Source organism: Ranitomeya imitator, chromosome 6, assembly GCF_032444005.1.
Source record: "Ranitomeya imitator isolate aRanImi1 chromosome 6, aRanImi1.pri, whole genome shotgun sequence".
NCBI classification, from domain to species: domain Eukaryota; kingdom Metazoa; phylum Chordata; class Amphibia; order Anura; family Dendrobatidae; genus Ranitomeya; species Ranitomeya imitator.
In genome coordinates this window covers 128,414,815-128,438,533 of record NC_091287.1, presented here as the reverse complement: position 1 = coordinate 128,438,533, position 23,719 = coordinate 128,414,815, and the positions used below count along the sequence as shown (strand labels likewise).

At 43.5% G+C, this 23,719-nt stretch overlaps 1 protein-coding gene across 1 annotated transcript in view; it reads right to left on the bottom strand.

Moving 5' to 3' along the window:
- The window catches only part of ACP3 (acid phosphatase 3), a 108,950-nt gene that overhangs the window by 30,099 nt on the left and 55,132 nt on the right, over window positions 1-23,719 (bottom strand). The window contains exons 6-7 of the mRNA XM_069730084.1: window positions 12,679-12,777; window positions 545-677 (exon numbers count right to left, since the gene is read on the bottom strand). Coding sequence (XP_069586185.1) covers window positions 545-677; window positions 12,679-12,777 — 232 coding nt within the window. The remainder of the gene's footprint in view (window positions 1-544; window positions 678-12,678; window positions 12,778-23,719) is intronic.

The window sequence follows — 23,719 nt, the reverse complement described above, 5'->3', positions numbered from 1 at the left end:
AAGTATGTAGTGTTTGTTTTTTTTACGTTTACGCTGGTAACCAGGGTAAACATCGGGTTACTAAGCGCGGCCCTGCGCTTAGTAACCCGATGTTTACCCTGGTTACCAGGGGACTTCGGGATCGTTGGTCGCTGGAGAGCTGTCTGTGTGACAGCTCTCCAGCGACCACACAGCGACGCTGCAGCGATCGACATCGTTGTCGTATCGCTTGCAGCGTCGTTTCAGTGTGACGGTACCCTTAGGGCACATTCAGACGTCAGTATTTTGCACGTACGAGAAAAACGGACTGATTATTCTGATCAGTCTGTGGTCTGATTGCCATCAGTTTTTCTCATATGTGAAGAGAAGCAAAAAGGTTTCTCCACCTTCTCTTTTATGACAGTGTGTGAAAATCAGACTGCATTCGGCTGTCATCAGAGTCCAGTCTGATTTTTCTCACGGAGCCATAAACTTACATTGTTGATTTCAGTAGATGTGTAGCCAAACCAGAAAAATAAAATATATAACTGGATGAATTCAATAGAAGAATATCCAACTAACTCACCTCCTTGTAACCTGGATTTCTCATGCTGTTTGTACACGCCGTACAGGGTTGACATGCCAATATCAGATAGCTGAAACAGTTTATCGAGGACATCTTTGGTTGCCCAGTCTGGCAGAGTATAATTGTGAGCCCTCTACAATAAATGGACATCGGTTTAGTGCAGTTTATTTTGGCTATGCCTCATCTACACTGCTCTGTGTAAACCCACACCACAAAATTGTTCCCTGTTGGGGCCTATATTTCAGAATGTATTTTCCATTGAAGACCTTAAAGGGGTATTTTCCATCTCGAAGATCCTATCCCAATATGTAGTAGGTTTAAAAATAATAATAATAATAATAATATTAGCAAATATCTCCAATTAGAAATGTAGTATAGTTTTTCTGATTCGCTATGTCTCTTTCCTCATGTGCAGGCATTTCAGGACCTTAGGTATCCATGGTTACGACCACTAGCAACTAGCTACTTGTCACTGTATCAGTTGTCGTTACCAATGATACCTAAGGTCCTGAAATGCCTGCACATGAGGAAAGAGACAAAGCGAAAAACTATACTACATTTCTAGTTGGAGATATTGGCTAATATAATTACTACACCTACTACATATTTGAATAGGAACTTGGAGATGGAAATACCCCTTTAAGTCCTTAGATCTAAGGAAAAGGCTTCCCATTGAGCACGCTACATAGTGAAAATATACACATGGAAATCTGAAAGTGCAAACACCTTCATAGAATTCCGTTAGCTCTCTATCCTGCCCTTACGCCTTATGTATAGAATACAAAGTAAGAATGAAGTAATAGAGAAAAATATGGCAGGTCATGTTTTAAGGCAATGTGTCATATATTTTTTTTTATTTTAGATAAATATCAAACCCATTTAAATGTGTTTTTATTTTCTCTTGTCAGGGAATATAAAAAACAGTAATTTTCATATTTCCCACTGTTTACCAGCAGAGGGAGCTAATTTGACAGTATGGCGAGAACAAAGCAAACTAGATCAGTTCCTGATTAAGTTGCTCCCTACACTTCTGGTGATTTCATACTTCTCCTCCCCATGTAGCTTTGTGCAAAAAGGAGAGAGGAGGTCTTTTTCAATAACTCTATGAAGTGCTATTTCGTTTGGGTACAGTCTCACTGAGTTTGTTGGAGGTGGAAAATTCTGGTGTGGTTTTCAAGAGGAACCTACTTCAAGAATAGCTGATTTTTCTTTGTTTTCGGAGGATTTTTTTTCCCGAAAAATATTTTTCTAACTTGTTTGGAAGTGGCTATAAAAAAAAATGTTTTAAGCACTTTTCCCACAAGTTTCTTTTTAGCGGATTTGATGAGGAATCTCCATAAAAAAAATTGGTATATCTTTTTTTTTTTCTTCCCTGCAGTGAAGTTTCAAAACCTCATTGGAAGAAAACATCCACTTCAAAATCCTCATTAAAAAAAACTCATGTGAACATACCCGGAAGCCTTTAAAGATGGGTTCACACCTAGAGGCAGTTACTTGGTGGTAAAAATCGGCAATTCCTTCAGCTAATACTCTGCAACACGATCGAACAAACTTGTGTATGGGGAACACATCCCATTTACATCCCCCAGTGTCGGGTACCCATTGCTGCACAGGAAGTAGAGACTGGCAGGGGACCAGGCAGCATTAGAAATGCAGCAGCAGGGGGGTTATAGTGAGGATCGCTTCTTTTTCATGGCATTCTGACCATTATTTTTTTAAATTAAAAGTGTACTTCAAAGGGAACCGGACAGCTGATGCATGCACGATTCACAGGCGGCAAGTATCAGAAACTAGCTGCATGATTTCAGCCACCTATGTTTCACTCTGAAACACTGCGGCATTTCAGAGACAAACATACCGTACTTTAAAGCACCACTCCAGCTTTTTCTCTTTTATTTCACCGCTATAGTGGTGCTTTATATGTAATTCCCCTGCCCCCTTTCTGATACTCACCTGCTGATTCCTCAATCCTTTTCCAGCGTCGCTCCTGTTGGTCTCTGGTGAAAGGTGAACTTCCTGTAGCTCCAGTGTTTTAATTAAAGTCACTTTTCAAGTCTATGAGAACCTTTTGCATTGCACTATTGTGATGTAACTTCTGACTTCTGGCCAGTCAGAAGATGGTGCCGTGGGACCAGAGTGGCGCCAAAAAAATGGTGAAGCCGCCAGAGGATGAGTAAGGCCGGAGTCACACATGCGAGAAACATGTCCGTGTCTCTCATGTGAACAGCAAGCTCTGGGGACTTACATTTAAAGCACCACTCCAGCTTTACGAAAAATAGCGGTGCTTTAAAAGCCGTCAGGGACCATGCCGGATGGGAGACTACTCGGACAGGTGGGTCCACAATGGCTTCTCCCCACTCTCTCCCCTGAAGTGATAGGTCTCTCCCCTTACACATATGCAAGGAGTGGTCTGTCAGTGGTTGGTGAGAATCCGCCAGGGACAGATATTTAACCCCTTCACCCCAAAGCCTGTTTTCACCTAAGTGACAGGGCCAATTTTTACAATTCTGACCACTGTCACTTTATGAGGTTATAACTCTGAAACGCTTCAACGGATCCTGGTGATTCTGACATTGTTTTCTCGTGACATATTGTACTTCATGATAGTGGTAAAACTTCTTCGATATGACTTGCATTTATTTGTGAAAAAAACAAAAATTTGTCGGAAATTATGAAAATTTAGCAATTTTCAAACTCTTAGTTTTTATGCCCTTAAATTAGAGAGTTATATCACATAATATAGTTAATAAACAACATTTCCCACATGTCTGCTTTACATCAGCACAATTTTGGAAACATAATTTTTTTTTGTTAGGACGTTATAAGGGTTAAAAGTTGACCAGCGATTTCTCATTTTTGCAACAAAATTTGCAAAACCATTTTTTTACGGACCACCTCACACTTGAAGTGACTTTGAGGGGTCTATATGACAGAAAATGCCCAAAAGTGACACCATTCTAAAAACTGCACCCCTCAAGGTACTCAAAACCACATTCAAAAAGTTTATTAACCCTTCAGGTGCTTCACAGGAATTTTTTGAATGTTTAAAAAAATTGAACATTTAACTTTTTTTTCACAAAATTTTTACTTCAGGTCCAATTTGTTTCATTTTACCAAGGGTAACAGGAGAAATTGGACCACAAAAGTCGTTGTACAATTTGTCCTGAGTACGCCGATACCCCATATGTGGGGGTAAACCACTGTTTGGGCACATGGCAGAGCTCGGAAGGGAAGGAGCGCTATTTGACTTTTCAATGCAAGATTTGCTGGAATTGAGATCGGAGCCCATGTCACGATTGGAGAGCCCCTGATGTGCCTAAACAGTGGAAACCCCCACAGGTGACACCATTTTGGAAAGTAGACCCCCTAAGGAACTAATCTAGATGTGTGGTGAGCACTTTGAACCTCCAAGTGCTTCACAGAAGTTTATAATGTAGAGCCGTAAAACAAAATTTTTTATTAATTTTCACAAAAAATGATCTTTTTGCCCCAAATTTTTTATTTTCCCAAGGGTAAAAGGATAAATTGTACCCCAAAAGTTGTTGTGCAATTTGTCCTGAGTACGTCGATACTTCATATATGGGGATAAACCACTGTTTGAGCGCATGGCAGAGCTCGGAAGGGAAGGAGTGCCATTTGACTTTTCAATGCAAAATTGGCTGGAATTGAGATCGGACGCCATGTCGCATTTGGAGAGCCCCTGACGTGCCTTAACAGTGGAAACCCCCCACAAGTGACCCCATTTTGGAAAGAAGACCCCCTAATGAACTTATCTAGATGTGTGGTGAGCACTTTTAACCCCCAATTGTTTCACTAAAGTTTAGAATGTAGCATTGTGAAAATTAAAAAATCATTTTTTCTTTCCACAAAATGATGTTTTAGCCCGCAATTTTTTTTTTCCCAAGGGTAACAGGAGAAATTGGACCACAAATGTTATTGTCCAATTTGTCCTGAGTACGATGATACCCCACATGTGGGGGGGAACCACCGTTTGAGTGCATGGCAGAGCTCGGAAGGGAAGGAGCACCGTTTGAAATGCAGACTTAGATGGAATGGACTGCAGGTGTCATGTTGCATTTGCAGAGCCCCTGATGTACCTAAACAGTAGAAACCCACCACAAGTAACCCCATATTGGAAACTAGACCCCCCAAGGAACTTATCTAGATGTGTTGTGAGAGCTTTGAACCAACAAGTGCTTCACTACAGTTTATAACGCAGAGCCGTGAAAATAAAAAATATTTTTTTTTCCACGAAAATGATATTTTATCCCCTATGTTTTTATTTTCCCAAGGGTAACAGGACAAATTGGACCCCAAAAGTTGTTGTCCAACTTGTCCTGAGAACGCTGATACCCCATATGTTGGGGGGAACCACTGTTTGGGTGCACGGCAGAGCTCGAAAGGGAAGGAGCGCCATTTGAAATGCAGACTTAGATGGAATGGTCTGCAGGCGTCATGTTGCATTTGCAGAGCCCCTGATGTACCTAAACAGTAGAAACCCCCCACAAGTGACCCCATATTGGAAACTAGACCCCCAAAGGAACTTATCTAGATGTGTTGTGAGAGCTTCGAACCAACAAGTGTTTCACTACAGTTTATAACGCAGAGCCGTGAAAATAAAAAATATTTTTTTTTTCCACGAAAATGATATTTTATCCCCTATGTTTTTATTTTCCCAAGGGTAACAGGACAAATTGGACCCCAAAAGTTGTTGTCCAACTTGTCCTGAGAACGCTGATACCCCATATGTTGGGGGGAACCACTGTTTGGGCACACAGGAGAACTCGGAAGGGAAGGAGCCCTGTTTTACTTTTTCAAAGCAGAATTGGCTGGAATTGAGATCGGACGCCATGTCGCGTTTGGAGAGCCCCTGATGTGCCTAAACAGTGGAAACCCCCAATTATAACTGAAACCCTAACCCCAACCCTAACCCTAGCCCTAGCCCTAACCCTAGCCCTAGCCCTAACCCTAGCCCTAACCCTAACCCTAGCCCTAACCCTAGCACTAACCCTAGCACTAACCCTAGCACTAATGGGAAAATGGAAATAAATACATTTTTTTACATTTTATTATTTTTCCCTAACTAAGGGGGTGATGAAGGGGGGTTTGATTTACTTTTATAGCGTTTTTTTGGCGGATTTTTATGATTGGCAGCCGTCACACACTAAAAGACGCTTTTTATTGCAAAAAATAGTTTTTGCATCACCACATTTTGAGAGCTATAATTTATCCATATTTTGGCCCACAGAGTCATGTGAGATCTTGTTTTTTGCGGGATGAGTTGACGTTTTTATTGGTAACATTTTCAGGCAGATGACATTTTTTGATCGCTTTTTATTCCGATTTTTGGGAGGCGGAATGAACAAAAACCAGCAATTCCTGAATTTCTTTTAGGGGGGGCGTTTATACCGTTCCACGTGTGGTAAAATGGATAAAGCAGTTTTATTCTTCGGGTCAGTACGATTACAGCGATACCTCATTTATGTAATTTTTTTTATGTTTTGGCGCTTTTACACAATAAAAACTATTTTATATAAAAAAATAATTGTTTTTTGCATCGCATTATTCTGAGAGCTATAACTTTTTTATTTTTCTGCTGATGATGCTGTATGGCGGCTTTTTTTTTGCGGGACAAGATGACGTTTTCAGCGGTACCATGGTTATTTATATCCGTCGTTTTGATCGCGTGTTATTCCACTTTTTGTTCGCCTGTAAGATAATAAAGCGTTGTTTTTTGCCTTGTTTTTTTTTTTTTTTTTTGCGGTGTTCACTGAAGGGGTTAACTAGTGGGATAGTTTTATAGAGCGGGTCGTTACGGACGCGGCGATACCAAATATGTGTACATTTATTGTTTTTTTTTTTTTTTACATAAATAAATGGATTTATTGGGAAATGTTTTTTTTTTTTTTATTTGGGGATTTTTTTTAATTTTTTTTTACACATTCTATTTTTTTTTTTTTTTACTTTCTAACATTGTCCCAGGGTGGGACATCTCTGTATTAGATCAGATCGTTGATCTGACACTGTGCATAGCACACTGTCAGATCAACGATCTGACAGGCAGCTTAGCTGGCTCTCCAGCGCCTGCTCTCAGCAGGCGCCGGCTAGCCAGGTCACTTCATGACCCGGAAGGAGTCCGGCGGCCATCTTGGATCCGGGGACTCCTTCCGGGTCACCGGAGCAACGTGATCTCATTGCGTTGCTCCGGTGGGAGAGCGCAGGGAGCCCCCGTCCCTGCGCGATCCCCCTCTATGCCGCTGTCACTACTGACAGCGGCATCAGAGGGGTTAAATGCCCGCGATCGGCGATAGCGCCGATCGTGGGCATTGCTGCGGGGTGTCAGCTGTCATATACAGCTGACACCCGCACCCGATCACCGCGGCGCTCAGCGCGAGACCGCGGTGATCGATGCGCCGTACTAGTACTGCTGCTGGCACTAATGCAGTGCCGGCAGCGCAGTACTAGTACGGCGCATGGCGCGAAGGGGTTAAAGTACGTTTATTTCAGGTTTCTACTGTCAGAAGGAGATTTAGGGCAGGATGCAGGGTACATATGGAATAGATGATAGGGTTGTAGTCGGAATCCTTAGACGATGAAGAACCCAAGCTAATTATTTCGCCTGTATCCTAGTCCTGATCTCAGCCTCCTGCATTTCTGTAAATGTGAATGAGGGGGAGTGTTATGATCTGGTGGCCTAGGAGCAGCATGTGACGTACTCTGGAGAAGGTGGTACCTGTACTGACCGCAGACCCTGAACTTAGCACCGCAACTAGAAGTAGCCGTGGGATGTACCTAACACTCCCTAAACACCTCGACACAGCCTAAGAACTAACTTCCCCTAAAGATAGAAACGGGAAAACTATCTTGCCTCAGAGAAAATCCCCAAAGGATAGACAGCCCCCCACAAATATTGACTGTGAGAGGAGAGGGAAATGACATACGCAGACTGAAATCAGGAGTACTATGCGGTCAGTATTAAAACACTAGAAAATATCCACCACAGAAAATACAAAACTCCACATCTGACTAAAGACATGGAGGGTATATCTGCATCTCCAGAGATACAGCTTGGCTGCAAAAAATCCTTACACAGACAAAGCTGGACAAGACAAAACATAAAAATGCACATAACTATAAGGCCCACAGCATGTGGACAGCAAAAACAAAGCTAGAACTTATCTTCGTTGAAAAGAACAGCAAAACAGGAGAGACCCGTCAGGGATGTGAATCCTCCAAAAACAATGGACAACTGGCACTGACTAAAGGATCAAGCAAGACTAAATAGCCCAGTCCAAATTGCAATAAGTGGACACACCTGATAAATGCTGCGATCCAAAGACAGCAGCACTACCACTCATAACCACCGGAGGGAGCCCAAGAGCAGAATTCACATCAGGGGAGCACTCTGTTGAGTAGGAGACAAGATATAAAAACTCTATTTAGACAACTATATAATAACTAGATGGTGGCCCGATTCTAACGCATCGGGTATTCTAGAATATGTATGCAGTTTATTTATGAAGTTTTCAGAATAATGCAATTTATACAAAGGATTCGGTTGGCCGGCCGCGACCAATTAGCGAAGCGTGGTTCAAATTCTGCGCCAATTCACGGGCGGACTGTGACTGTCGCTGATTGGTCACGCCCGGCTGCGAACAATCAGTGAAGCCAGGGCCGGCTCCAGGTTTTTGAGGGCCCCGGGCAAAAGAGTCTCAGTGGGCCCCCCTCTTTAACACATACCATGATTCATGATGCACAGATACATCACAGCCAAATAGCGTATAACACAGCCCACACAGTATATAACACAGCCCAAGTAGTAAATAGCACAGAGACGTAGTATATTGCCCAGCCACGTAGTATATAGCCCAGACACGTAATATATAGCACAGACACATAGTATATTGCCCAGCCATGTAATATATTGCTCAGCCATGTAGTATATTGCACAGCCACGTAGTATATAGCACAGAGACGTAGTATATAACACTGCCAATGCAGTATTTAACACAGCCACATAGTATGTTGCCCAGCCACGTAGTATATTGCCCAGCCACGTAATATATTGCCCAGCCTCGTAGTATATTGCCCAGCCATGTAGTATATAGCACAGCCACGTAGTATTAAAGCACAGACACGTACTGTAGTATATTGCCCAGCCACGTAATATATTGCACAGCCACGTAGTATATTGCCCAGCCACATAATATATTGCACACCCACATAGTATATTGCACAGCGACGTAGTATATTGCACAGCGACGTAGTATATAACACTGCCCATGCAGTATATAACACAGGCCACGTAGTATAGAGCACAGCAATGTAGTATATTGCCCAGCCACGTAATATATACCACAGCCACATAGTATATAGCACAGCCCACATAGTATATAGCACAGAGATGTAGTATATAACACAGCCCACGCAGTATATAGCAATGTGGGCACCATATCCCTGTTAAAAAAAGAATTAAAATAAAAAATAGTTATATACTCACCTTCCGTCGGCCCCCGGATCCAGCCCAGGTGTTTACCGATGCTCCTTGCGACGCTCCGGTCCCAAGAGTGCATTGCGGTCTCGCGAGATGATGACATAGCAAGACCACTACGTCATCATCTCACGAGACCGCAATGCATGGACCCGAGCGTCACGAGGAGCGGGAAAGGCCTGAGCTATATCCAGGCCGACAGAAGGTGAGTATATAATGATTTTTTATTTTTTTATTATTTTTAACATTAGATCTTTTTACTATTGATGCTGCATAGGCAGCATCAATAGTAAAATTGGTCACACAGGGTTAATAGCAGCGTTAACAGAGTGTGTTACACCGTGGCATAACACGGTCCGTTAATGCTGCCATTATCCCTGTGTGAGCGCTGACTGGAGGGGAGTGTGGAGCGGGCACTGATGGCAGGGGAGTAGGGAGCGGCCATTTCACGTGCCCGTCGCTGATTGGTCGTGGCCACGACCAATCAGCGACTTCAGATTTCCGTGACAGACAGACAGAAAGACAAACAGACAGAAAGACGGAAGTGACCCGTAGACAATTATATAGTAGACTAGAGTGTGGCCCATTCTAACGCATCGGGTATTCTAGAATATGCATGTCCACTTAGTATATTGCACAGCCAACGTAGTATATTGCCCAGCCACGTAGTATATTGCCCAGCCACGTAGTATATTGCCCAGCCACGTAGTATATTGCCGTCACGTAGTATATTGCCCAGCCACGTAGTATATTGCCCAGTTACGTAGTATATTGCCCAACCACGTAGTATATTGCCCAGCCACGTAGTATATTGCCCAGCCACGTAGTATATTGCCCAGTCAGGTAGTATATTGGCCAGTCACGTAGTATATTGCCCAGCTACGTACAGTAGTATATTGCCCAGCCAAGTATGTCACAGATTAAAAAATAAACATATACTCACCTTCCGAGGGCCCCTTGTAGTTCGGTCACATGACCGTGACATCATGGCAGGACGTATGATGACGTCGCAGTCACATGACCATGACGTCATGGCAGGTCCTCCTCGTGCAGGCGCGCAGGGCCTGTGATGACATTGCGGTCACATGACCGTGACGTCATGGCAGGTATTTCTCCCAGACAATCCTTGCCACTGGAACCTGCCGCTTGCATGGAGCGGTCACCGGAGCGTAGTGAGGAGCGGAAAAGGTGGCGAAAGGTGAGTATATAATGATTTTTTATTTTTTTTATTATTTTTAACATTAGATGTTTTTACTATTGCCGCTGCATAGGCAGCATCAATAGTAAAAACTTGGTCACACAGGGTTAACAGCAGCGGTAACGGAGTGAGTTACTCGCGGCATAACGCCGTCCGTTACAGCTGGCATTAACCCTGTGTAAGCGGAGACTGCGGGGAGTATGGAGCGGGTGCCGGGCGCTGACTGCAGGGGAGTAGGGAGGGACTAATCGGACTGTGGCCGTCACTGATTGGTCGCGGCAGCCATGACAGGCAGCTGGCAAGACCAATCAGCGACTTGGATTCCATGACAGACAGAGGCCATGACCAATGAATATCCGTGACAGAAAGAAGGACAGACAGGAGGACAGACAGACGGAAGTTACCCTTAGACAATTATATAGTGGATTTTGAAAGTTACTGTATTTTTGTGAATATATTTGTTTTATGTTGATCTATCAATCCATCCATCATCAATCTATCACAACTTTATTTAAAACATAACTTACTAAGAAGAGACAAAAAAGCAGCATCAAAATGCACTCAAAAACGCAACTAGTCTAATTTGCTGAAAAGGTGCAGAAAATCTACAGCATCAAAAACTCACCAAAAGCTCATTGTGGGAACGTAGCCAAACCACATTCACATGGTCAATATTTGGTCAGTAATACCTCAGTATTTGTAAGCCAAAACCAGAAGTGGGTGATAAATACAGAAGTGGTGACGTGTTTCTATTATACTTTTCCTCTGATAGTTCTACTCCTGGTTTTGACTTAGAAATACTGATGTAAAATACTTACCAAATACTGAACGTGTGAACATACCCTTACTACATTGTATAACCTTGCTTTACAAACATAGTTGTTGGACCCCAAAGAAGGTTAACTTGCAATTGCTATCTTTGTCACATGTACACCCAGGGCCGGCATTTGCCTAGAGCCCCCACTTCTCCCCAGGGGCCCCCAGCCAGTGACCACACTGCTGAGGATCGCCATGCTGCTGAGGAGATGCACTGCAGACATCGGAGCCTTGGGGCAATGGGGAGAGGTTAGTATTGAATTTATTTATTTTCTTTTAAATTGGAGATTACATTGTGGAGGTCATAATACCGGAGGACTATGGGGCTGCATAATGCTATATGGAGCTGCATTATACTATATTGGTCTGCATTGTATTCTATGGGGCTGCATTATACTATATGAGGGCTATATTATATTATATGGGGCTTCGTTATACTATATGTGGCTGCATTATACTCTATCTGGCTACATTGTACTATATGGGGCTGCATTACACTATATGAGGCTGCAATATACTAAATGAGTCTGCATTGTACTCAGAGAGGCTGCATTATATTATATGGGGCTGTATTATACTTTATGAGGGCTACATTATACTCTGTGGGGCTGCATTGTACTCTATGGGGCTGCATTGTATTCTTTGGGGCTGCATTGTACGTTATGTTCGCTAAGGGGGTTGCATTATATTCTATGGGGGGTGCATTATACTATATGAGGCTGCATTGTACTCTGTGGGGCTGCATTGTACTCTATGGGGACACGTTATACATTGTATGGCCACATTATACTCTGTCGAGGACTATGGGGAGTGCATTATACTATATGTACTATATGGGGGCTTCATTATACTATATGCATTATACTCTATCAAAGACTATATGATGTGTATTATACTGTATGTACTATATGGAGGCTGCATTATTCTGTATGGAGGACTATAGGGAATACATTATACAATATGGGGTGCATTGTACTGTATCAAGGACTATGGGGTGGATTATACAATATGGAGAACTATGTGAGCATTATTATATATTGAGGATAGGATAAAGGGCAGTGCATTATACTGTATGGAGGACTAAGGGGTGTGTATTATACTATATGGAGGACTATGGTGCACATTATACTATATGGAGAACTATAGGGTGTGCGTTATACTATATGGAGGACTTTGTGGTGCATTATATTAAATCAAGTTATTGGATTGTTTATGTCGGAACAAAAATCATTGTTCTCAGCGGCACATCACCCGGTAAAGCCGAGAAACAAGCGTGGATCAACTTCAATATTGTCGATAACGCTCGTTTAACAGCCTGAACTCAGCGCATGTAAATACAATCAAAATATTTGTGTGTGATGATGCAATATGTGAGCATTTGGGGTCCTACTTTTACATTTTGCCCAAGGCCCCACTCTGCCTAAAACCGATCCTGTGTATACCTATGTCGCTGGGACCAAATACTCTGTCACTTTATTAACTTTAATAGAAGGTTGATCTTGTGTTTTCTACAGCTAAAGTTAGACATTACAATTTAAAAGTATAAAAAGAAAGAGTAAAATAAGTAGTGTATATAGCTAAAGAAGAAAACCCATTTATATGTCTATTTATGTAAAATCACATATTTACCTCACAAAACAAAGCATCGGATACTTTCCACCATTTGTGCTCCTCATTCAAGTCTTTGGATGAGAAACCTGTGTCATTTTGTAAACTATTTATAAAGTCCTGTAAGAAAAAAATCAGTAAGATGAGCAGACAGAATTGTACAGTATGGGCTAGGAATTAAAATGAAATATTAATTAGATGCATTTAGGTGAGATGGATAAGGATATCAAGGCCTTATATATGGTGGGTGCATGGACATCAACTACTTTAGGAGCTTACACCACACAACCTTTTCTCTCAACTTAAACTGAATCCTATGTGGTCAGACAGCGAAGTATAGATATTTTCTTATTTATAGAGCACTCTAGGTCCATTAGTAAGGAGTTGTCCAGTAGTAGACAATCCCTTCAATATGTAGTTTTCTTTAGTGTATACATTGTATTTTTTTATATATCGTATTTAATATTTAAAGATTGTGTTTACAATTAAAGGGGTTGTGTCAAGTTCCTAAATAGTTTACCTCTTATCAAAAATCTTCTCTGTTCTCAAAAATGGAAGGATTTTTGACTCTATAGCTCTGGCAAAAATTAAGAGACCACTGTACAGTTTTACAAAAATCAGCTTCTCTACATATCTGACAGCCATTCCATTCCAGTGTCAGTTGAATTCCAACCAGAGTATACCTCATTCTACTTAATGTGGTTCTGATTAGTTGAAATGACCTACAAAAGGAGTGGCAGCTGGGGTGAAGTGCACGGCAAGAACAGTTCAAAACAGGCTCCTAGAGGCAGGACTCATGTCATCTAAAGCTAGAAAAAGGCCTTTCATCAATGAGAAGCAAAGAGAGCCAGGCTGAAGTTTGCCAAAGACCATAAGGATTGGACCATAGCGGATTGGAGTAAGGTAATCTTCTCTGATGAGTCTAGACGGAGACCTGGAGAGGCATACAAGCCACAGTATCTTGCACACACTGTGAAATTTGGTGGAGGATCGTGGTGATCTGGGGATGATTCAGCAAGGCTGGAATTGGGCAGCTTATTCTTTGCGAAGGACATATGAATCAAGCCGCATACAAGGTTATCTTGGAAAAACAGTTGATTCCTTCCGCTCAGCCAATGTTCCCCAACTCTGAGGACTGGTTTTTCCAGCAGTACAATGCGCCATGCCACACAACAAGGTCAATCAATGTGTGGATGAAGGACCACCACATCAACTCTCTGTCATGGCCAGCCCAATCTCCAGACCTGAACCCCATTGAAAATCTCTGGAATGTAATCAAGAGGAGGCTGGATAGTCACAAGCCATTAAACAAAGAAGAACTGCTTAAATGTTTGTACCAGGCGTGGCATAAGGTCACCTGTTATGACCTGGTGGTTAAGAGGCCACACTGATATGACCTGGTGGCTAAAACACAACATGGAGCGAGCTCTGAGAAGGTGGTATCTCTACTGACCGCAGTCCCTAATCCTAACAACAACACTAGAAATAGCCGTGGGATGTTCCTGACTCTCCCTAGACACCTCTTCACAGCCTAAGAAATAACTACCCCTAAAGAAGGAAATAGAAAGCTATCTTGCCTCAGAGAAAAACCCCAAAAGGAAAGATAGCCCCCCACAAATATTGACTGTGAATGGAGAGGGAAATGACGTACACAGAAATTAAATCAGAATTCAGCAAAGGAGGCCAATACTAAACTAGATAGACAGAGAGAAAAGGATACTGTGCGGTCAGTATAAAAACTACAAAATCCACGCAGAGTTTGCAAAAATGAACTCCACACCGACTCACGGTGTGGAGGGGCAAATCTGCTTCCCCAGAGCTTCCAGCTAGCCTGAATAAGACATAGTGACAAGCTGGACAAAAAGAGACATATTTGCAAAGCAATAGAGTCCAAACAAATGGACAAACAAAAACTAGCAAAAACTTATCTTTTGCAGACAAGGACTGGCCATATGAGAATTCCAAGGAGAGAACCAAATCCAACCAAGAACATTGACAGCAGGCATGGACTAAAGCCCAGAGCAGGTTTAAATAACAAACCCAGGCAAGGCGATTAGTGAAGGCAGCTGCTACAGCTACCTACAGGAGCAGCATTTCCACTCGAAACCACCAGAGGGAGCCCAAGGGCAGAACTCACAAAAATACCATTAGCAACCACAGGAGGGAGCTCCAGAACGGAATTCACAACAGTCACCCAAAAGCAGTGTGAAAGACTGGTGGAAAGCATGCCAAGACTCATGAAAACTGTGATTAAAAATCATGGTTATTCCACAAAATATTGATTTCTGAACTCTTCCTGAGTTAAAACATTAGTATTGTTGTTTCTAAATGATTATGAACTTGTTTTCTTAGCATTATCTGAGGTCTTCAAGCACTGCATTTTTTATTATTTTGAACATTTCTCATTTTCTAAAATTAAATACAAAATTTATTGCTTGGAAATTCGAAGACATGTTGTCAGCAGTTTATAGAATAAAAGAGCAATTGTCCGTTTTACTCAAAAATATACCCATAAAGAAAAAATCAGACAAACTGAAAATTTTGCAGTGGTCTCTTAATTTTTGCCAGAGCTGTATATTTGCAGATTTTTGCCTGGACTACTACCCACCCTGCAGTCTTAGAGTGGTCTGTTACCTAGGTAAGGAGCTCTATACTGCTCTGAAGCTGGCCGGACTGCTTAATCCCACCAGCTCAGTTCCCTGGCACTTCTCCCAAGCTGCAGAGGTACAGCTGCTTCTGCTAGCCGCATGGGACAACATTTCGGTTCAGGCCAGCGTTGCAGCCATGCCACTAGTCTGAACTGTTAGTCATCTATAGCCCCGCACATGGGGTTGCACCAGCTTGCAAAATTATACATGTGCACAGTACTGAGGAAATGTTTCAGTCAAGTGTGGATAAGATGCTGGAAAATAAGGATGCTTGAAAATATGGAAGTTTATTTTTATCAATTAACAAAATGCAAAGTGAACAAATAAAAGAGAAATCTAAATCAAATCAATATTTGCTTTTAAAACAGAATCAAAACATCAAGGCCCCAATTCATTACACTGGTGTTGTGCATGCCAGCATTAATGAATGGTGCATGCTGGAGTAAGATGTGCCTAATTCATTAATAGGAACTCCTCACATAATGAATTAAGTGCTTCTTACAAGTGCCGTGAGCCTCCCGAGAGTCGGAGAGTGGACTTCATTTCTGCCGTAAGTTATGCAATTACAGTAGTCTAACTTTTGTATGAATTCTACGGCTTAGCCACACCTCGTCCCACCCATGCTCTGCCATATTGGCGTAGCTATCCAAGACTGCCGAGAAAACACAATATTTTTTTCATAAACATTGTTCCAAATCTTCTAGGTACACTTGCAAACAATTTTTGAAGGATTTTGACAAGAAAGGTTGTTCCAGGCATATCAGTGAACTAATCACAGATCTTCTTTAGAGGCACAAACAGATGGATCTGTCTCTTTATCCAGCACAGGCTCAATGATCTTGAGATCTGTTCTCTGTGGGGAAAGATAGTTGTTAAGGACATTGGCTTTATGTTTGGGATCGTTGTCCTGCTGCCAAATAAATTTAGAGCCAGTCAGATGCTTAACATACAGCAGAAATGTTCTCGAGTCCGCAACTGAGGTACATTTCTGTCAGTAACTTGTGCCTCTTAAAGGGAATCTGTCAACAGGTTTTTGCTATGTAATCTGAAGACAGCATGCTGTAGGGTTTAAACATAGATTTCAGCAATGCATCTATTATCAAACTCCTCCTGTTGTTTGCTTGCAATGATTGTTTTAGCACCAGGAGCCTATCATTCTGGACTACAGCAGCGCATGCCTCCTGGTCCAACATGCCTCTTTCTGTGATGAGCACCTCACTGTCCATGGACATTGTATATACAGAGCCTGAAATGGGCGGGGTTAGCTTCCTCAGCTCTGCTTCATTCTACATCTAAAAGCTCTGATTGTGTGAGAACTTCTGCACCCAGTAATCTAAGTGATACATCGTTGGATTCAGCTTCTCTTTACCTGCTTCAGACTGCTCTCAGATGAGTTAGCACAAACCTACTGACAGATTCCCTTTAATAAATTAGGTGCATCATACTCCAGCAGCCCCATTCATTAAGACTATATGAAATGAAACCTGGCACTCAACTTGTACGTGAAAGCGGTTTTATTTACCAGCAACAAAAAACGTTTCAGTCATTAATCTGACCTTCATCAGTTACGTATAGATAGTGTTGTCTATAGTGAGTGTACGCTCTTGTGAGCGAAGGGCTATGTTTTCCCTGTTATGAGAAGAGACCGGGTATGTGACCGGTAACCGCTGGCTTGTGATGTGACGTGACACGGTGTCCACCGCTGGTCAGATGAGATTTGTTTACCAACCTTTTTTTGTCTTGCAAACTTGAGAGGCAATCCAGCATTTTTTGGCTTATGGAATGCCAGATTATTTTTATTATTTATTATTATAGCACCATTTATTCCATGGCGCTTTACATGTAAGGGGGGTATACATAATAAAAACAGGTACAATAATCTTGAACAATGCAAGTCACAACTGGTACAGGAGGAGAGAGGACCCTGCCCGCGAGGGCTCACAATCTACAAGGGATAGGTGAGGATAGAGCTGGTCGTGCAGTGGTTTGGTTGATCGGTGGTTACTGCAGGTTGTAGGCTTGCCGGAAAAGGTAGGTCTTCAGGTTCTTTTTGAAGGTTTCGATGGTAGGTGAGAGTCTGACATATTGTGGTAGAGAGTTCCAGAGTAGGGGTGTGTTATGAACAGGTGATTCAGAACCACAATGGACCTGGTGGTTACGAGCACAGAAAATGACCTGATAGTTGCTAATCACATAGGACGAGCTCTGAGACGTGGGAACTCTGCTGACCACAATTCCTAATCCTATCATACCACACTAAAGGTAGCTGTGGAGCGTTCCTGACCAGACCTAGACGCCTCGGCACAGCCTGAGAAACTAGCTAGCCCTGAAGATAGAAAAATAAGCCTACCTTGCCTCAGAGAAATTCCCCAAAGGAAAAGGCAGCCCCCCACATATAATGACTGTGAGTAAGATGAAAATACAAACATAGGGATGAAATAGATTTTAGCAAAGTGAGGCCCGACTTACTGAATAGACCGAGAATAGGAAAGATAGCTTTGCAGTCAGCACAAAAACCTACAAACAACCACGCAGAGGGGGCAAAACGACCCTCCGCACCGACTAACGGTACGGAGGTGCTCCCTCTGCGTCTCAGAGCTTCCAGCAAGCACGAAAAACCAATATAGCAAGCTGGACAGAAAAAATAGCAAACAATTGTAACACAAGCAGAACTTAGCTTATGCAGGGCAGACAGGCCACAAGAACGATCCAGGAGAAAGCAAGACCAATACTGGAACATTGACTGGAGGCCAGGAACAAAGAACTAGGTGGAGTTAAATAGAGCAGCACCTAACGACTTAACCTCGTCACCTGAGGAAGGAAACTCAGAAGCCGCAGCCCCACTCACATCCACCAGAGGAAGCTCATAGACAGAACCAGCCGAAGTACCACTCATGACCACAGGAGGGAGCTTGACCACAGAATTCACAGAATTCATGACCACAGAATTCACAACAGTACCCCCCCCTTGAGGAGGGGTCACCGAACCCTCACCAGAGCCCCCAGGCCGACCAGGATGAGCCAAATGAAAGGCACGAACCAGATCGGCCGCATGAACATCAGAGGCAAAGACACAGGAATTATCTTCCTGACCATAACCCTTCCACTTAACCAGGTACTGGAGTTTCCGTCTCGAAATACGAGAATCTAAAATCTTCTCCACTATATACTCCAACTCCCCCTCAACCAAAACCGGGGCAGGAGGATCAACGGATGGAACCACAGGTGCCCCGTATCTCCGCAACAATGACCTATGGAATACGTTATGGATGGAAAAAGAAGCTGGAAGGGTCAAACGAAAAGACACAGGATTAAGAACCTCAGAAATCCTATACGGACCAATGAAACGAGGCTTAAACTTAGGAGAGGAAACTTTCATAGGAATATAACGAGATGACAACCAAACCAAATCTCCAACACGAAGTCGGGGACCCACACAGCGCCTGCGGTTAGCGAAACGTTGAGCCTTCTCCTGAGACAATGTCAAATTGTCCACCACATGAGTCCAAATCTGCTGCAACCTATCCACCACAGTATCCACACCAGGACAGTCCGAAGACTCAACTTGCCCTGAAGAGAAACGAGGATGGAAACCAGAATTGCAGAAAAACGGCGAAACCAAAGTAGCCGAGCTGGCCCGATTATTAAGGGCGAACTCAGCCAAAGGCAAAAAGGACACCCAATCATCCTGATCGGCAGAAACAAAACATCTCAGATATGTTTCCAAGGTCTGATTGGTTCGTTCAGTCTGGCCATTTGTCTGAGGATGGAAAGCCGAGGAAAAAGACAAATCAATGCCATCCTAGCACAAAAGGCTCGCCAAAACCTCGAAACAAACTGGGCACCTCTGTCAGAAACGATGTTCTCCGGAATGCCATGTAAACGAACCACATGCTGGAAGAACAATGGCACCAAATCAGAGGAGGAAGGCAATTTAGACAAGGGTACCAAATGGACCATCTTAGAGAAGCGATCACAAACAACCCAAATGACCGACATTTTTTGAGAGACGGGGAGATCCGAAATAAAATCCATAGAGATATGTGTCCATGGCCTCTTCGGGACTGGCAAGGGCAAAAGCAACCCACTGGCACGAGAACAGCAGGGCTTAGCCCGAGCACAAATCCCACAGGACTGCACAAACAAACGCACATCCCGTGACAGAGACGGCCACCAAAAGGATCTAGCCACCAAATCTCTGGTACCAAAGATTCCAGGATGACCAGCCAACACCGAACAATGAACCTCATTGAACCTCTACTCGTCCATTTATCAGGGACAAACAGTTTCTCCGCTGGGCAACGGTCAGGTCTATTAGCCTGAAATTTTTGCAGCACCCGCCGCAAATCAGGGGAGATGGCAGACAAAATTACCCCCTCTTTGAGAATACCCGCCGGCTCAGACAAACCCGGAGAGTCGGGCACAAAACTCCTAGACAGGGCATCCGCCTTCACATTTTTAGAGCCCGGAAGGTACGAAACCACAAAGTCAAAACGGGAGAAAAACAGCGACCAACGAGCCTGTCTAGGATTCAACCGTTTGGCAGACTCAAGATAAGTCAAGTTCTTGTGATCAGTCAAGACCACCACGCGATGCTTAGCTCCTTCAAGCCAATGACGCCACTCCTCGAATGCCCACTTCATGGCCAGCAACTCTCGATTGCCAACATCATAATTACGCTCAGCAGGCGAAAACTTCCTGGAAAAGAAGGCGCATGGTTTCATCACCGAGCCATCAGAACTTCTTTGCGACAAAACAGCCCCTGCTCCAATCTCAGAAGCATCAACCTCGACCTGGAACGGCAGCGAAACATCTGGTTGGCACAACACAGGGGCAGAAGAAAAACGACGCTTCAACTCTTGAAAAGCTTCCACAGCAGCAGAAGACCAATTGACCACATCAGCACCCTTCTTGGTTAAATCAGTCAACGGTTTAGCAATACTAGAAAAATTATTGATGAAGCGACGATAAAAATTAGCAAAGCCCAGGAACTTTTGCAGACTCTTCAGAGATGTCGGCTGAGTCCAATCATAAATGGCCTGAACTTTAACAGGATCCATCTCGATAGTAGAAGGGGAAAAAATGAAACCCAAAAACGAAACCTTCTGAACACCAAAGAGACACTTTGACCCCTTCACAAACAAAGAATTCGCACGCAGGACCTGGAACACCATTCTGACCTGCTTCACGTGAGACTCCCAATCATCCGAGAAGACCAAAATATCATCCAAGTATACAATCAGGAATTTATCCAGGTACTCTCGGAAGATGTCATGCATAAAGGACTGAAACACCGATGGAGCATTAGAAAGCCCGAATGGCATAACCAGGTACTCAAAATGGCCCTCGGGCGTATTAAATGCTGTTTTCCATTCATCGCCCTGTTTAATACGCACAAGATTATACGCACCACGAAGATCTATCTTGGTGAACCAACTAGCCCCCTTAATCCGAGCAAACAAATCAGACAGCAGCGGCAAGGGGTACTGAAATTTGACCGTGATTTTATTTAGAAGGCGGTAATCAATACAAGGTCTCAGCGAACCATCCTTCTTGCCCACAAAAAAGAACCCTGCTCCCAATGGCGATGACGACGGGCGAATATGACCCTTCTCCAAGGATTCTTTTACGTAACTCCGCATAGCGGCGTGCTCAGGCACAGACAAATTAAACAGTCGACCTTTAGGAAACTTACTACCAGGAATCAAATCGATAGCACAATCACAATCCCTATGCGGAGGTAGGGCACTGGACTTGGGCTCATCAAATACATCCCAGTAATCCGACAAGAACTCTGGGACCTCAGAAGGGGTGGATGATGAAATAGACAAAAATGGAACATCACCATGTACCCCCTGACAACCCCAGCTGGACACAGACATAGATTTCCAATCCAATACTGGGTTATGGACTTGTAGCCATGGCAACCCCAACACGACCACATCATGCAGATTATGCAACACCAAAAAGCGAATATCCTCCTGATGCGCAGGAGCCATGCACATGGTCAGCTGGGTCCAGTACTGAGGCTTATTCTTGGCCAAAGGTGTAGCATCAATTCCTCTCAATGGAATAGGATACTGCAAGGGCTCCAAGAAAAACCCACAGCGCCTAGCATACTCCAAGTCCATCAAATTCAGGGCAGCGCCTGAATCCACAAATGCCATGACAGAATAGGATGACAAAGAGCAGATCAAAGTAACGGACAAAAGAAATTTCGACTGTACCGTACCAATGGTGGCAGACCTAGCGAACCGCTTAGTGCGCTTAGGACAATCGGAGATAGCATGAGTGGAATCACCACAGTAAAAACACAGCCCATTCTGACGTCTGTGTTCTTGCCGTTCAGCTCTGGTCAAAGTCCTATCGCACTGCATAGGCTCAGGTTTATGCTCAGGTAATACCGCCAAATGGTGCACAGTTTTACGCTCACGCAAGCGTCGATCGATCTGAATGGCCAAAGACATAGACTCATTCAGACCAGCAGGCATAGGAAATCCCACCATGACATCCTTAAGGGCTTCAGAGAGACCCTTTCTGAAAATCGCTGCCAGAGCACATTCATTCCATTGAGTGAGCACAGACCACTTCCTAAATTTCTGACAATATATATCTACCTCATCCTGACCCTGACACAGAGCCAACAATTTTTTCTCTGCCTGATCCACTGAATTAGGTTCATCATACAGCAATCCGAGCGCCAGAAAAAACGCATCAATATTACATAATGCAGGATCTACTGGCGCAAGGGAAAATGCCCAGTCTTGAGGGTCGCCACGTAATAAAGAAATAATGATCTTATCTTGTTGTACTGGGTCACCAGAGGAGCGGGGTTTCAAAGCCAGAAACAGTTTGCAATTATTTTTGAAATTCAGAAATTTAGCTCTATCTCCAGAAAATAACTCAGGAATAGGAATTCTAGGTTCTAACATAGATTTCTGAACCATAATGTCTTGAATTTTTTGTACTCTTGCAGTGAGATTATCCACACAAGAAGACAGACCTTTAATGTCCATCACTACACCTGTGTCCTGAACCACCCAAATGTCTAGGGGAAGAGAAAGACAAAACACAGTGCAAAGAAAAAAAAATGGTCTCAGAACTCCTCTTTTCCCTCTATTGAGAAGCATTAGTACTTTGGGCCTCCAGTACTGTTATGAACAGGTGATTCAGGACCACAATGGACCTGGTGGTTACGAGCACAGAAAATGACCTGATAGTTGCTAATCATATAGGACGAGCTCTGAGACGTGGGAACTCTGCTGACCACAATTCCTAATCCTATCATACCACACTAAAGGTAGCCGTGGAGCGTTCCTGACCAGACCTAGACGCCTCGGCACAGCCTGAGAAACTAGCTAGCCCTGAAGATAGAAAAATAAGCCTACCTTGCCTCAGAGAAATTCCTCAAAGGAAAAGGCAGCCCCCCACATATAATGACTGTGAGTAAGATGAAAATACAAACATAGGGATGAAATAGATTTTAGCAAAGTGAGGCCCGACTTACTGAATAGACCGAGGATAGGAAAGATAGCTTTGCAGTCAGCACAAAAACCTACAAACAACCACGCAGAGGGGGCAAAAAGACCCTCCGCACCGACTAACGGTACGGAAGTGCTCCCTCTGCGTCTCAGAGCTTCCAGCAAGCAAGAAAAACCAATATAGTAAGCTGGACAGAAAAAATAGCAAACAATTGTAACACAAGCAGAACTTAGCTTATGCAGGGCAGACAGGCCACAAGAACAATCCAGGAGAAAGCAAGACCAATACTGGAACATTGACTGGAGGCCAGGAACAAAGAACTAGGTGGAGTTAAATAGAGCAGCACCTAACGACTTAACCTCGTCACCTGAGGAAGGAAACTCAGAAGCCGCAGCCCCACTCACATCCACCAGAGGAAGCTCATAGACAGAACCAGCCGAAGTACCACTCATGACCACAGGAGGGAGCTTGACCACAGAATTCATAACAGGGGTGATGCGCGAGAGAAATCTTGTATGCAATTGTGGGAAGAGGATATAAGAGGGGAGTAGAGAAGGAGATCTTGTGAGGATCGGAGGTTGCGTGCAGGAAAGTATCGGGAGACGAGGTCACAGATGTATGGAGGAGACAGGTTGTGGATGGCTTTGTATGTCATGGTTAGGCTTTTGTACTGGAGTCTGGGGAGCCAGTAAAGGGATTGACAGAGGGGAGAGGCCAGGGAATAGCGGGGGGACAGGTGGATTAGTCGGGCAGCAGAGTTTAGAATAGATTGGAGGGGTGCGAGAGTGTTAGAGGGGAGGCCACAGAGCAGGAGGTTACAGTAGTTGAGGCAGGAGATGATGAGGGCATGGACTAGGGTTTTTGCAGATTCTTGGCTTAGGAATGTATGGATCCGTGAAATATTTTTGAGTTGAAGGCGGCAGGAAGTGGAA